General features: G+C 45.2%; 1 protein-coding gene across 12 annotated transcripts in view; it reads left to right on the forward strand.

Moving 5' to 3' along the window:
• The window catches only part of LOC1269382 (inhibitory POU protein), a 50,908-nt gene that overhangs the window by 25,390 nt on the left and 10,228 nt on the right, over positions 1-15,290 (forward strand). For all 12 annotated transcript variants that reach the window (XM_061643418.1, XM_061643416.1, XM_061643415.1 and 9 more), the window contains exon 4: positions 3,732-3,899. In XM_061643418.1, the coding sequence (XP_061499402.1) occupies positions 3,732-3,899 (168 nt within the window). The remainder of the gene's footprint in view (positions 1-3,731; positions 3,900-15,290) is intronic.

Genomic DNA, 15,290 nt, shown 5'->3' on the forward strand with positions numbered 1-15,290 from the left:
CGTAACTCGGCACTTGGTCCTTAGGTCCTTGGTTGGAGATAGAAGGAGAGAGAGAGAGGGTACGCAGCACACTGTACAGCACACCGTGCACAAAAGGGAGGGATTTTATTTCCCATTCGCCGCCTTTCGCTCGCTCGATGATGATTTCTAGCTTTTGCTGGGCCCGAATTTCGGTTGGGGCGTAATGTTGTAGCTTCTTCCCCCGGTCCCGGCACTCTTCGATAAATTTCGTCCGAGCCGGGGGCAAAGGGGTGAGACATGCACTTGACATCAAGTGCTTTTGTATGATAATTAACAAATTTATGTAGCACTTCGCACGATGAATGTCGATGGTTTACGGTTTTATGTGCGGTGTACTTTCCTTTTTTTGTTGTTTGGTCTCGGGATAAGCAAACGGGTTTACCTGCGCTAACGAGAAGCAAATCTTGCACACATCAAAGGGAATCTTTTCCTGTGTTCCTTGATACTGTTACGTACCCGTACTAGGACCCTCCCAATTGTTCTCACATTCACACATTCTTTGTATGAGTGAAGAAGATGATACTGTGATGAGAACAGTAATTGCACGTAAAACGTAGCGAGGAAAAGTTTTGAATTTTCTAGCAAAGGGTAATCCGTCAACGCACTCAACGCCTTCCGTCTGCTGATATCGATCTTGATTCGTAAACGTTTTACCGGCTACAACATTATGAGGTTCAGCTCAACTCCTTTCGCTGCGGGTCTCTGCGGCCCTTCTCTTGGTGTATGCGGTAGGGTGAACGGCTCACTTTTTTCATTAGGGAAAGGGAATTCAACTGTCCAGCAGCGACATATGCTCCAGTTCAAACAGAACACTATAGTGACCATCGTGCAAGTGTACGTTGCGTTATTGTTTCGCTTTCCCCCGGCTTCGAGTGGTAAACGCGAACCACTATTACAAGAAAACCACAAATAACATCCGGTCACGTGTCTTTGCAGGCCCTTGTCGTAATGTCTGGGCCCCCCTTGTAGAATCGATTCGACAGGTTGGCATTTTGTTCTGCTTCCTTTCTTTACCACTTCCTGCCTACTCCTTATGCTACCCACGCCCGAACGAGTCATCATCCATCAAAAATCAAACATATGTGTGCGCGTACATATGTACGTTTTTGTGTCCCGCCGCATGGTGTAACCCTCCTCAGTAAGGTATCCTTTTTTTCCCACCGATACGCTGTTCCACCTTTCCGGCACTTCCGCTCCATTGCGTTGTGTGTAGTGGTTTACGAAAATTACAAGTGGGATATTGCTACTGTGGCCCAAATTGGATCAAATGATTCGTAAACCGAACACTCCACCGCTTGGTGAAAGTTTGCGTTAAATTAGGATTACCGTTGCCTAATGCCAATATATTTCTGTAGCTTCGATTTCAGGTTTTTTGCTTCTTCTTCTTCTGGGGACCCTTTCCAGAGGAAAAGGGGAAACAATATCGAGCACGTTAAACCCAGGGGCTCAAGGTTCGGTCGGTGTCGGTTTGATTGAGGTTGAGAGAAGTTGTACGGAAGTTTGATTCTGCTGTGCTGTGCTCCCGTTTACGGTGCGGGTGTTATTGGTTTTTGGGTACACGCTGCTCGCTTAAAGTGTGTGCTTAAAGAAATGACAAATTGGCTCAGGAAGAGAAAGAATAGGATGACCTTCTCAGTGTGTTCCATTGTAAGGGGTGGTTTGGAATTAAGGTTTTATTGGAGATTAAGGAGATCGTGTTTATGGGTTTATTGATACATTGAGATTTGATTCATAGTGCTGGATACAATAAGATTTGATGAATAAATAATAAACTAAACATGGCAATACAGCTAGAAGCTTTGCTGTGTAGAGTTAGACAAGTGCAATGGTCTTTTCCATTTTAATGTTCCTGTATCAAACCTGTCTAAGCTGGTCCTAGATTAATTGAAGTAAAAAGAGTATAAAGAAATAGAAATGGCAGGCTTGGAGAGCTGCAAGACACATATGCGTTCCTAATTTAATATGCAATCATCAGGATTTACACCTGTTCTCACTTTCCTCTGAATCTTTATCCGGTTAGCTATGGATCGCAATCCATGAGAATGGATCGCAATCAACTACGTCTGAATCGTTTTCAGCTTCGTCTGAATCGTTTTCAGCTACGTTTGGATCGCTCTCAGCTCCCTTTGGATTTTACGGTAGCTCGCGCAAATTTCATTGCATCTCAGCCGTTTATTCTGTGACCGCGGGACACATTTGCATTCCAAGGAAAGAATTAAATAATTAATGCATTCAATTGTACAATCTAATCACTTTTTTATGTGAAGCTTACATCACCATTCATACTTTATTGATTATTTGACCAAACTTTTCCAAACAAACATGCACAATCTTCTTCTTTTTGGCGTGACGACCTACGTAGTCATTCAGTCCTGTTTAGGCTTTCGAGATTTAGCCGGATATTCCTTCTTTGCTATGGAGGGACGGTCTGGTTGGGAATCTATTCTGATGCATAGAAGCCGATAAATCTGTCAAATGTTATTCATTGCTTAAAAATGGGGTTTCAGAATTCAATGAGAAGCATCGGGTTATCCCGATTTACTACGATCTTTAAGACACGCATTGTATTGCTACCACCATAAACATGTTGTTATGACTAATCGTAATAATTTGGTTTGATGTTTTTGCTCATCATGCTCTGATGCTCAGATTTGCTTACATTTCCGTACGTGCAGTTAATTTTAATGTTCAAATAATAAACCTACTCGCTCGAAATCGTTAAAAATCATTAAAATTTGAATGCCACCACCACAAATATGCTATAAATTTTAACCATCCCACCGTAGCTCAGAACAGTTCCACACCCTTCGGCCTGTCCCGTTTAGCTCATCTTTTTAACCCGTACCAATTCTAAAACCCATTTGCAGCAGATCCACTCGACCGATGTCGGGGGTAAATCCCTTACGCTGATTGTAAAATCGAAATGTGACAGGTTTTCACTGCGCTCGACCCTAGCTCAGGCAAAGGAGAAGAGTGAGAGACAGCTGGCAATCTGGTGGCAAAATTATTACAAGATAACTAATAAGCTTTCCAGCTTCTCCTGCACCCGGGACCGCTACTCTGGTACCGGGAACCCTGCGTTTGCGCGTAGGACCGGGTTAAGCCCTAATGCCGGCACACCGAACCGTGCCCGTCGTCATCATCATCGGCACCATCAGCATCATCGTTGGCATGGTCTCCGACCGAAAAGTGACAATTAACCCTTTGATTTTGCCTGCTCAAAAATGTTTCCGCTGGGACTGTTGACGTTAATTAGAAAGGCGTCAGCATGAAATTTGATGGTCAGATGGTTGGCTGGGTTTCCGCCCAACCGCCCCCGCCCGCCCGGGCCTTTGCTAGCCGGAATGGAAATTTATCGTCCACTTGATGAAGTAGCGAGTGTTGCTTGAGGCGAGCATGTGGATTTTTAATTGTGTAGAAAATATCGTTTTGTTGCTCATTTAGGTTTATGAAAAGTTTGGCCCCGATCCCTCTCGAATTTTCGCCGAACCCCCTTTACCGAAAACTTGAAACTACGGTATCCGTTACCGGGCTGGTGGGCTGGCATAAAAGCGGCCACGGGCAAAACCAGGCACCACATACATTATGCAGTTGAATCTAACACTTTGCACTCATACACACACACACACACACACACACACACACACACACACACACACACACACACACATAGTCGTTCATTTGTTGATGTCGTTTGGTTTCGTTCGCAGGGGGACATCTTTTCGGGCCTGAACGATGGAATTTTGAGCAGAGCGGAAGCGCTGGCCGCTGTCGATATTGGCAAGCATCAGAACAATCATCCACAGATGGCTACGCAGCTAAAGCATGACGTCATGTACCACCATGGGATGGGCGCGCCGCCACAGAGGCCGCTACAGGTAGGTGATCGACATTGACCCGATGGATTGTGGTAGTTTGCAGTGTGGTGCTTGTAATTTATTAAAACAAATTCGTTAATTAATAATTCATTGATATTAGGAGAGAGGTGTATTTAGTTGAATTGTTGTTCTTAACGCAGAATTTCTAGACTTCGGAGTTTGAACTTTAATAAATACTCACAAGATGCAAGGTACAGGTACAAAGCACTGGGCGGCTCCATGCCTCTTTGGGGATATTATACATATATACCCCAATCAGTGCTGCAAAATGTCACTGCCAATGTCATCAACAATTTTGACTGGAACAAAATCCATGTCAGCGTCACGTACTCGACAAGTGATAACCAGAGGTAATGCACATTTTCATACATTTGACATTTGTGACATTTTAGCAACCTACCTTTGGTCAGTCACTTTGTCATGACTTTTTTTTTAATGAGTGCGGTTCAGCAGAAAGGCCACTGACATAATCATAACAAATTCCGACTGAAACAAACAAAGTCAGTGTCACGAGCTCTACTGTGATGATCACAGGTGAGACACAAACAGTTGTTGCGACCATCACATGCTTGGTGACTTTGTGTGCAACCAACTCTTGATCAGTCACTTGGTCGCGACATTTTCTGTCGGTGATAATCACGATAGTCATGGGACATATGCCATGCGTGCGAACGGTCCCAAGGAATAAAATGATAATGTTTTCTCGCTCTGTTTGATACGCCCGACCATCAAACCAGACAGAGCGAGAAAGCATTTTGTTGAAAGGAACCACACGCCAAGTATATGCTTACGACGGCATTAAGCTTAGTTTGTGGGTCGGAATATCGCGGTTCACTCAAGCGCTATCGTGTTCGGCATGTCATGACGCACTTTCCTTGAGTATCAGCATGATGTTCAGCTACTACGGATATGTTCATTGTTTTCGTTGGTGATCGTCACGTGATGCTCATTTTGCAGCACTGTCCCCAATAATGAATTATCAGTTAAATATGATTGTTTTAGCAGTTTGATATAGTAGCTTTATTAAGTTAATTCTGTATTAGAATTTAGAATCGATAGATTTGCATATTAATCTGAATGGTATAAGTAACATATTTTTATTAAAGCGGAAAATTTCAATATCAAAATAGAATTGGTTCGTTGGATGTTCTTTTATTACAACGTAAACTATATTAAATCTATGAATTGAGGCTCAAGTGCGACGGATGGATGGCTTAAAGTTAATGATAAAATGAACAAAAATCCAATTTAAAGTGTTGCAATGTCTTAGGATTATAATCACATTTTGCATTATAGCAACAAACAGCATTGAGCAGGGATAACTGAAGCAACTGTTTGATGCGTAACTTTGTTCCCTGCACAAGTAATGTGCATAATCCAGCTAATTCTAAACTCATCATCGAAATTCTAAACATTATATAAAACTGATTACCACCCGTACAGCGGACTAGCATGAGATTATTGTAAATCTTTCACGATAATTACAAACGATTACGGCTTTTCAATCGACCAACCAACGTAGACAGTCGATCGCCGTAATCCTAGACGCAGGTCCCGCTGCAAGTGAAAACCGAGCAAAACTCGGAACCAGTTTTATAATTATCCTATTACACGTACCCTACGGCAGGAAAACAATAAACACCCGCAGTTCGGTAGACATTTCCCGCTTGCCAACTGTTTCGGTTAGCCGTGAACGATAAAAAAAACCCAAAGAACCTGTTGTAAGATTGAAATTTAAACAATCAAACCAATCGTAAGCTTGTGCTGGGATGGGGAAGCGAAGGAAAACCGAGGTTTACGCCGTCGATGATGCCGTCAGCCATTCATAGGGCCTTTTTCGGGTGGATTAAAATAATTTTCAATTTCCTCCCGGCGATTTGGTGCGTACCGCGCGCACGGTTTCCCTCCCTACCTCCTCCCCACCCTCCTCTCCCCAGCTGGTTATGGTGTTTGGCCTTTTGCTAACCACCGGAACAAACAGGCAGCCGGCCGGCCCGGCGGCCCCGCTCCTGGTCGTCGTGCCGGTGGTGTAGCAAATGTGATTTTTGCCGTGAGCCATAACCACCCACCGCCGCCACGTTCCGCGCCTTGGCGGTGGCAAATAGCTGGAAGGAAATTGTGCGTTTCCCATTCTAATTTGCCACGATTGACGTGGCACGTTTCTGGCCGGGTGCCGGGTGCATGATCGAACCCTCCCCTCCACGTGGAATGGTGTGTTTTTTTTTACTGTTTTCACTGCGTCGCTTGGGCGAACAACAACAAGTGGTGTAAGGTTTTTATATCCCTTTTGTTGAGTGGAGTGGTTTTAACGCGCGCGCCCTACACACAAATGAGACCCGCTCGCCGTCGCCGGAAAATGAACCCGCTGGAAAGCTAAGCTCACGGTACAAGGAGCAGGAGAACAAAAACTTTTGTGCAAAATATTTGAAGAAGTTAATAGAGAAAAGAAAAAAAAATAGCAAGAAAACACACATACCCAGACACACATGTGGTAAGGGTGTGAGAGAGAGAGAGGGAGAGAGGTTTTGTTTTGAGTGTTATAATGTTTGCCCCTTGGAATGTGGTTGTACTCGGTTCTATTGCTCTGCATGTTCATTCGTTTCACTTTTATTTCAATTACTTGCCCTTCAATTGCCCCATTCGGACCAGCCACCTCCGTACGCAAGAAGATTTCCATCCCGTACGCAAACACCAATCGAGCGGGGCTAACAATAAAGCAATGATGGGGTTGGGGCGGGGAGGGGGGGGGGGAGGATGAACTAATGGGCAAGGGAGATGGCAAGGAGAAAGGGACCTGTTTGGAACCCAACCTATTCACAATTCCCTTGGTCCGCATCCCTCGGTGCGCAAAGGGCCGCGCAGCAAAAAAGAAAGGAAAACAAGGAAAAACTTACCCATTATTACCTTCGGGGAATTGTAGCGATGGGCCGAGGACGACGACTTCTTCTCGTTTTGTTTCCCCCAGCGGGCCCATTCAATGCATAATATAGCGCAACAATGGAGGTTTGCTGTTGATAAAACAGTTCTCAAACAGTTTTGCTTCCGCTTATCATAAGCAGGAGTGTGTGTGTGTGTGTGCGCGGCCGATCAAACAGCACTGCTTTGGTGCTGCCGTGTCTGCATGTGGTAAAGAACTGCTCCAAAACACATGTAAATTTTCCGTGTTCGTGGTCGTCGTGATTGGGAACAGTGCTGCATGACGTTACCCGACCTGTTCCTTGAGGGATCTCTGTCTGTGTGTGTGTGTGTGTTTGCACTTTGGACAACGTCGATGGTGACGCGACACTCTTGTGCGTTACGACATCTCTATTCTCCCGTGGCCGTACCCGCCGTCGGGCGGCACGTGAACGACACGTGACCCTCTCGAAGTTCCACATTCCCTCTCTGCCCGTGTGTACAGTTCCATCGCTCCGGCGCAAAAGCCGGAGTGTAAAGATATTTTGTTTCAATTGATATTTATGATTGTCGGTACACACAGGGACACACGCACGCTTGCTGTTAGTTTTGTTGCTTCTTAACTGGGCGCAATGGCGGGCAGGCGGCAGGGACAGGGCTTGTCGCTTCCCGCCTGTCGATCGTTTCCTGTCTCGCCTTTCCCCGTTCGGTTGTAATTGATCACAAACAAAATCAATTACGGTAATGAGAAGCAAACGGGAAAATTGCACTTTACATGACACACAGGAGGCCCCCGCTGTTCGCACCACGGCACGTCATGGCACCGTTGCTCGTGTTTGTGGTCCCGGTGCGCCCGCACGCCCCGTGTCGATTGCCACAAATTTAACGGCTATAATGTTACACGCTGTCGTTGCAAATTGTTTTATAGTTGTTTTTATTTGTCTCTTGTTTTTATCATGCTTTAAGGGAACGATTTTCAAGGTGGCTGCGGTTACTTTCGCCCACAAGCCAATCGAATAGTGGAGGTAAGAGGTTTAATGCAGCAAGGAGTAACTCTTGTGCTTTTGGTCGAGTCGGTTGTTCCACTGCTTTTTGTGCTGCTGGAGTTTGGTGAACACGATTGCCGTTGCGTAGTGGAGCAGTATTACGGTTAATGATCATTTGGAGCGATATATTTGGGCAGTTTGAGCTAAGTGTTTTCCGAAGCCATGCAGTAGAAAGTATGTTGCAAAGGGAAAGGGAACGCACAAGATCCAGGGAACGCAAAACTGCCATTTGGCCTAAATCAGGTCGTACATGTACTTTATTTGTAGCTCATTCTTGTAGATTTTATTTATTCTTAATCAGCTTAAGAGAAACAAAGAGCTTTTTTATTCTCTTTTGGTGCACATGTTTTAAAAGATATTCTAAAATACCATAATTTAGGTATCGAATGGCAGGTAGATTAACAAGTATATAACTATCGTTCAAACTCTTTTCGATTTCTTTTATCATTTCCCGATAATTGCACGCAAACAATCCTACATTGTGGAACAATCATAAACATCCCTCCGTAGCAAGGACTGACTATCTGGTTGCATGGGACTAAATAAGTCTGGGAAACCTTACACGCCAAATAGAACGATTGGAATTGATTGCTATTAGCAGTGGCGGATTTTCCCATATGCGGACTGAGCGGCCGCTGGAGGCCCCGGCCTAAAGGGGCTAAATCTCCAGATGTTAATTCGTTTGTATAAGCGATTGATCTTTTTTTAATAATGCACATATGAATGGAAAACTTTAGCTTTCTCAAAGAAGTATATTCTTACAAGTAAGTGTGTAGAATGTGTTGAAAACGTTTAGAGCAATAAAAAGCTGTTAGGTGCTTTAGAGATAATTTTTCAAGGCTTAGAACGTACTTTCCCACTCTTACATATTAGCAATAAGACCTCTCATGACAAGAAAGCATGAAAAAGCTGCTGGGACATTTAATTTTTTAAGAACTTCGTTGACGGTCTCAATTGCAAGGACGACAAGTCTACAAATACGCGTGTACAGGATAATCATTGTCAGATATTTGGATTTCAGGCAAATTTCATGTATCTATGAAACCTCTTATATACATGATTTAGCAAACAAATGCATAGCAAAACCTTTTTTACAAATACAAAACTTCAAAAGAGTAAAATTGGGGTTTTTTGGTAGGCTTACCAAATATGCCTTTTAAGTGTACTAGACTAGACCAATTGACAGGTTGCTAGAGAGGTCAAATTGGCCAAATTCTGGGCAACTGCATCTGCACAAACTGCAATCTGCAACTGCATAGACCACCTGGATCAGTACTGAAGTTTCTGGAAAGTCTGGAGTTTTAATGACGACAGTTAATCTTTTCATTGTTTACATTTTCATCTACACTTCTTTTAGCTTAGAAAGACGACCAAATGCGTATTTGTTATGAAAGACTACTGTAGAAATTGAAAAATGTCAAATGGCTAGTATTTGATAATAGTTTTGAAAAAAAAAAAATCACTACCGCAAACACCCATGAAGGACAACCTAAGACATGGAAAATATGTAGACCTGATTACACGAAAATTATAGAAACTATTACATTAATATAATAACTGCCATATAAAAGGACAGAAGAAAATTAATCCTTCACAAATTCAGGATTATCTAATTGGTATTCGTAAACATGCAAACAGTGTTTTTTGATATTGTCACATTTTGGGGTCTTTTGAGGAGACTAGCGGCCCTATTTGGATCCCCCGCTTAAGGCCCCAAGATGAGTAAATCCGCCTCTGGCTATTAGTAGCAATATTTCTCTTAAACTGGCCAAACAACTTATACCTGATAAATTATACCTACTCTTAAGTGAGTATGTTGTACTCTGGGCACTGCCATTTCGTGTATTTCGTGTCATCATAGTCATAGCCAAAATCATCAAGCAATTATGTGCTCTTTGCAAACTGTTTGTTTCGATGAATTCCTTACTGAATATGTCTACAGATACTATCTTGTCCATCAAACATTTCCCTTGCTATGCTAATGAAACCATTCGGAGTCGATTGCGATACAACATTGCTTCAAATGTACGATATGAGACGTTCATCGAATTCGGTGAATGTTTTTAAACTGTTTAAACAATGTTTCCCCATGCGTACGAACACAATGAACCAAAATGTAGCTACCCCAAGCCGGAAGTGGGCACCAGGAAGAGCCATAATTGTTTGTGTGCTCCCTGCTGTTTATATTTTTAGTCATTGTTTATATCCAACAAAGCCTTTATAAATCCGCAGCAAATCTTGCATCCCCTTGGCAGTGTAGTGCGGTCCCCGTGCCCTCCTTGCCTCTCCAATCAATGCGTGCTAAAGATGAACCCTGCGGGGGCAACAGCATTGGTAAGCTTTACAAAACGCAACCACAAAGCCGAAAGCACCCTCCTTTGCCCCGTGATGAAGCGTGATCCTGGACGAAGGTGAAGCATCGGGGTAGAAGGTAGGTTCTTGTTTAGGCAACCAAATCTCATTCCCGTCTCGTCGGCTTGAGCCCGGTTGGATCATACTAATGTTGCCCTGGTTGGTATGCTGCTGCTGCTGCTACTGCTATTGCCGCTGCTTCTTACAACCTCCGAGTTGTCGAAAAGCATAAGCCTTCATAAATAAGTAATGAACGACGAAGGCGGCACCGGTTCGGCGAGCGAGTGCGCGCAAGCTGGGAGGAAACAAGATGGTGAAGGTTTTGAAAAATCGATATCAACATCAACATTCAGTCAGCTCGCCGGGAGAGTGGGCCTGGGAGAGATGAAACAAATTAAGTGTGCGACGCTACCACTCCTGATCCTGCCGCCGATACGCACCATCACCGGCGGTAGACACTTGTCCCCGGCCACGTCGCTCACGAAAAGCGCAGTGCCCCGACGATGACGACGAGGCACGATTCCATTTGATTGGTTAGGCAAAACTTTGATATAGGGACAATGATGATGATTTATCATGGAGGTTTTTAAAACGAGTCGCCCAACTAGCTCTGCGTTACATGTTGCGTTGAACTAGATATGGACAGCATGATGACGATGATGACGATGAAATTGTTTGCGGTCTGTGTCGGTTTTCCAATGGGGAGCTATTTGTTTTGCCCGCTCCCAACAATGCTTGATAAGCGAGTTAAAAGGAGCAACCCGTTCGTTGGTTCGTTCGTGCGGCCACTAGCTATTGTGCGTAAATAAATCGATATTGTTGAAATTGGGGTGAGAGGCAGATGCCCGTTTTCATGCATTGGAAAGGAAGTTCCATTATAGCTGGAGCTGGACAGTCCGCATATCCGCACCATTGGCTTGGCAGGATCATTTGAATAAATCTATTCCACTGGACCCGATTGTTCGTACCCGGCTCCTCCCCGGGTGTGCGTAGCTCGACATCTCCGGCCGGAAACTAATCGAAACGGGTCGCAACAACATCATCCATCCGGTGCTCTCACGGCAGAGGAAAGGGCACCCGGGCTGGAAAGCCTTTTAGCATACCGGAAGCAGTGCGCCAAACGTACCGTACGAAACGAACAACGCCGGCATGATTGGGCGCGGTGTGCGTCTGCGCGAAACACACCGCCTTTTCGCCCCATTTCGCCCCACGTCCGAGCATATTGTGTCTGGGGTTGGCATCGGCATTTGGCATTGTTCATCCCGGCCCTTTCCATTCGGGTGATTGCGGGGCCTGGATTGCTATTCGCTACGGTCGCGCTGCGAGCGCTGCTCAGCCATTTGTATCATTCCCGAAATGATGCCGCCCGGAAATGGCCATCTCGCCGTGGCCCAACCAACGGCAGGCACGCACGGAGAGGATTCGTTTCGTTTCGGCCGGCCATTCCGCGTTCAATGGGAATCATGCCATTTTCGATTCTGTGTTTTTATCTGTTTTGTGCTTTTTTGTTTTGTTCAGTTTATTGCGAGCTAACAAAAAAAAAGGAACATCACAAACACAGAGTAAGAGAGAGAGAGAGAGAGAGAGAGAGAGAGAGAAGGCATGGAAATGAAATGATAAAAAACGCAGCGTAGCATAAAATAAATTGAAACAGGTTCGAAATGGATATAAGTTGAGGGAAAAAAGCAAAAACGAGGCAAACGAAGAAAAAAATGTAACAAAACAACAAAGCGAACAAGAGCAGAGGAGGGTAACACTGAGCCGCGTGGAGGGCTGTGTGACGCGACAAGTGAATGAATGAAGAAAAAAAACTAAAAACCAACCAAAAAAAACACATACACACACACACACACTCGTAGGCTTCTCTGGCCCGTCGCCTTTCTTGGGAAGTGAATTTATTTTTCAGAGCGGAAGAAATATTCATTTAATGAAAATATCATAACGCGGCCCGGGTGTTTTTGGAACTGGACCGGGAATGACGAAGAAGGCGATGAAAGCCGAATTTGAAGGAGGGTTTGGTTTTCTTTTTTAGGGGGTTTTCAGTTGTTTTTTGTTTGCTCTGCGTTGTGTCTTTGTTCCCTGAATCATTTCGCACTTTACAAATGGAACTAATTGCTAATAGACAAACTCGAAAAACAGCAGTTAATTAAATTAGGTAGGCCAATTTGTTTTGGCCCTGATTTATGCTGCCACTAGTTGGTACTTAAAAGCAGTGGCGTGGCAGTGAATCATCCCGGGAAGGAATTATTACAAGCGTTTGTCATATTTTGCTCAGCAGTGCGTACCGGCAAAGAGTGGCCTATTGCTTACTGCGTCTGATCTGTATCTGTTACATGCAACACTATCAGTACAGTTTGTCAATAATGCTACCCCTGACAGCCTTTGGCCGCGAATACGTATTCTATTAGCTGCGGGTTGAAAGTGTTCCGTTCTTCCCTGGATTTTGATCCTTGTAGACAGATACGCTATCGGAATACGGGCCTATAAAAGCCCAAACATTAGCGCAGATTTATTGCACCCGCTCTCGGTGTAACAGCTACCCGTCGCCCCGGCTATCAGTGCACACCGATCTTAAGCACTTGATGATGCGTTCGCTAATAGGATTTCTATGATCTTGTTCCCATTCCAATCCGTGTGTCAATCTGTGCACTTGGCTAAAGAACACACACACTCGGCTGACACTTAGTGCGTTACGGACAGATGCGCTTTTTGGTGTTTCCTCCGACCTTCAGCGTTCACATCATTGTTGTATCTAATTGTTCGGGTTATCCGGGGCCATCACGCCTGAACCCTCGCGGGAAATAAAATGCGCCCGAACCCTCGCCCCGGAACCGTGTGTGGCGTGGAAAGGAGCCTGGTAGTAACGACCGGCTCAGCAATCGTTTGTACGCGGGGAAGGTGTTGAAACGAGAGCAAAGATGTAAAAGCTGAGCAGAACCAGTCAAAACAGCAATCACAATAGGGAAAATCCTTTCAACTTGTGTCGTAAGAGCGAATAAAAAAAAAAAACAACTCAGGCCCAGGATGATGGTTTTGTGTCTTGCCTGTTTGCTGTTGTTTCTGTTTTACTTCCTTTTTTATTCACCTTTTTTCTCCCATCAAAGAGGGAAGCGAATACACACAGCCACACACACACACACACACGGACACAGAGAAAGATTATGCACTCCGGGGAGAACTCAATTGCTTTTATAGCGTAGCGTACGGCATAACAGCAACCTGGAATGGCAGAGCCCATTGACGGTAGATCCAAAAACGGTAACAAGGTTCCTCTCAAATGGTTCTGCTCCCGTTGTAGGATTGCTTTTTTAAAGGGATTTCAAATGGATTCGCTTCAGCCGCCCCCATGGTTGCATGGTCGGGTGGTGTTATAGTATCTGACAGTTCGTTACGGAAACCGGGCTGCCCGTTTCGCCTGGGTCACATTGCGGTGCCGTTGCGAAATACCTCAAGACAAAACAAAAAAGGGTCAACGATGCCATTTCTTCACTTCACATTGGTAACAAGTTTTTTTCCGGTTTTCAATAAAGATGTAAAACTGTCTTTTAGTGTGGAGTTCATGCCTTTTCCCTTCCCGCTCTCCCGCGTTGGGCGTGTACCGTTTTATTAGACTGTCTTAGGACTCGTAAAAAACGGTCGGATTACGGCCGGTGCATGGTTTGGTGGTGATCTCGTTTCTCGGTTTCGCCCGAACGTTTACGGACAGGTTCTTGGCTTCTTCATTTCTGCAACAGCCCCAGCCCAACGACCGTACCCGAACCGTGTATCCTTAGTGGTGGTAGGATTATATCTCTTTGTTGTTGAAATTTGGTCGATGATGCTCCTCTTTCGGTACGATACGATAGGTTATCACACACACACACTTCCACACGCACTCAGTTAAGGGTGAGACATTAAGTAACTCCCGTAGTGCTACCACCGCTCAATGGTTGGAAATGAAACTTCAAAACAATCGCCAACACCCATTTGTTGCTGGTGATGTATCCCTTCCACTGGGCGAACGCTGGAGGTGCACCGGACGCGGTGTCCTGGTGGACTTTCTGTCCTCTCCCCAACCTTTGCACCTGCTTGTACGCAACGATAGAGGGGAGGGAAAGATTCATGCGAGTACTTCACGGGGAAGAAGACACTGTACTCGAGCCGGCCATGGGAAGGGGACGAATCATTTTCTTTCCCTCTGTGTCAGGTGGTATAAAGTTCTTCTCCCACCGTTGTTCCCTCCCTCGCGGTTACCGGGGGTGCCCTCGTGCGATTGCGGGCAATTTTCGCTGCTTCGATCGCCACAGACAGTGGGACGACTTTCCCCGTAGGTCCTTAAAGCCCGCTCTACGGGCCGCCCGACCTGTGTCAGGTGTGTGCGGTTTTCATGTCGACAGCACGAGCTCTCTACACGCTTCGGTGCACAACAATCAAACCACTACGGATTGTGTGTGTGTGTGTGTTTTCTGCTATTGCTGCTACCTTTTTCGGTTAAACTTCCCTCGGCTGATGTATTTTATCGCGAGGGTGACTTCTTGTTACGTGCTTGCGGCAAACCTGTTACGGGTGCAAACGAGAGAAAATAAAAACAATGAGACTGTGCCATGGGGAAACAAAAGTAACTACATCAAAGACAGTCGTCGTCACCCCCCGCCGCAATGCCCACGACGTTGCAAGACAATGAATCCAAACGTAAGTCTGCTCGCAAGGTGTGCATTTGTTTCTATTTACCTTGGGCCGCTCCTTCCGTTTGTCGGATTGTTAGTCGCTGGCGGGCCCAAGCCACGGTGCTACTTGTAATTGTAATTTATGGATCGAATTATAGCCCCTATCTCGTAAAGGTTACATTTATTTCAATTAGGACGGATTGCCTCCCGTGCTCGAGCATACCCCTCCCCGTCCCCTCCATTTTCCATTTTCGCTACTACAGGCTTTCATCTCCGAGGTTTACGAGGAAATTCGAGCTCGTGCAGCAAAAGCGCATTCCATGCCAGTAGCGCCCGGTGTGAAGGAATTAGTGCGCTCAACAGGCATCCGGGCACAACAGGTCTCACAACACTGTCGCCGGTGGTGTGGAACCCAGGACCACGAACCGACGACATGATTAATCTTCTTTCGC

Source organism: Anopheles gambiae, chromosome 2 (assembly GCF_943734735.2).
Source record: "Anopheles gambiae chromosome 2, idAnoGambNW_F1_1, whole genome shotgun sequence".
Taxonomy (NCBI): Eukaryota; Metazoa; Arthropoda; class Insecta; order Diptera; family Culicidae; genus Anopheles; species Anopheles gambiae.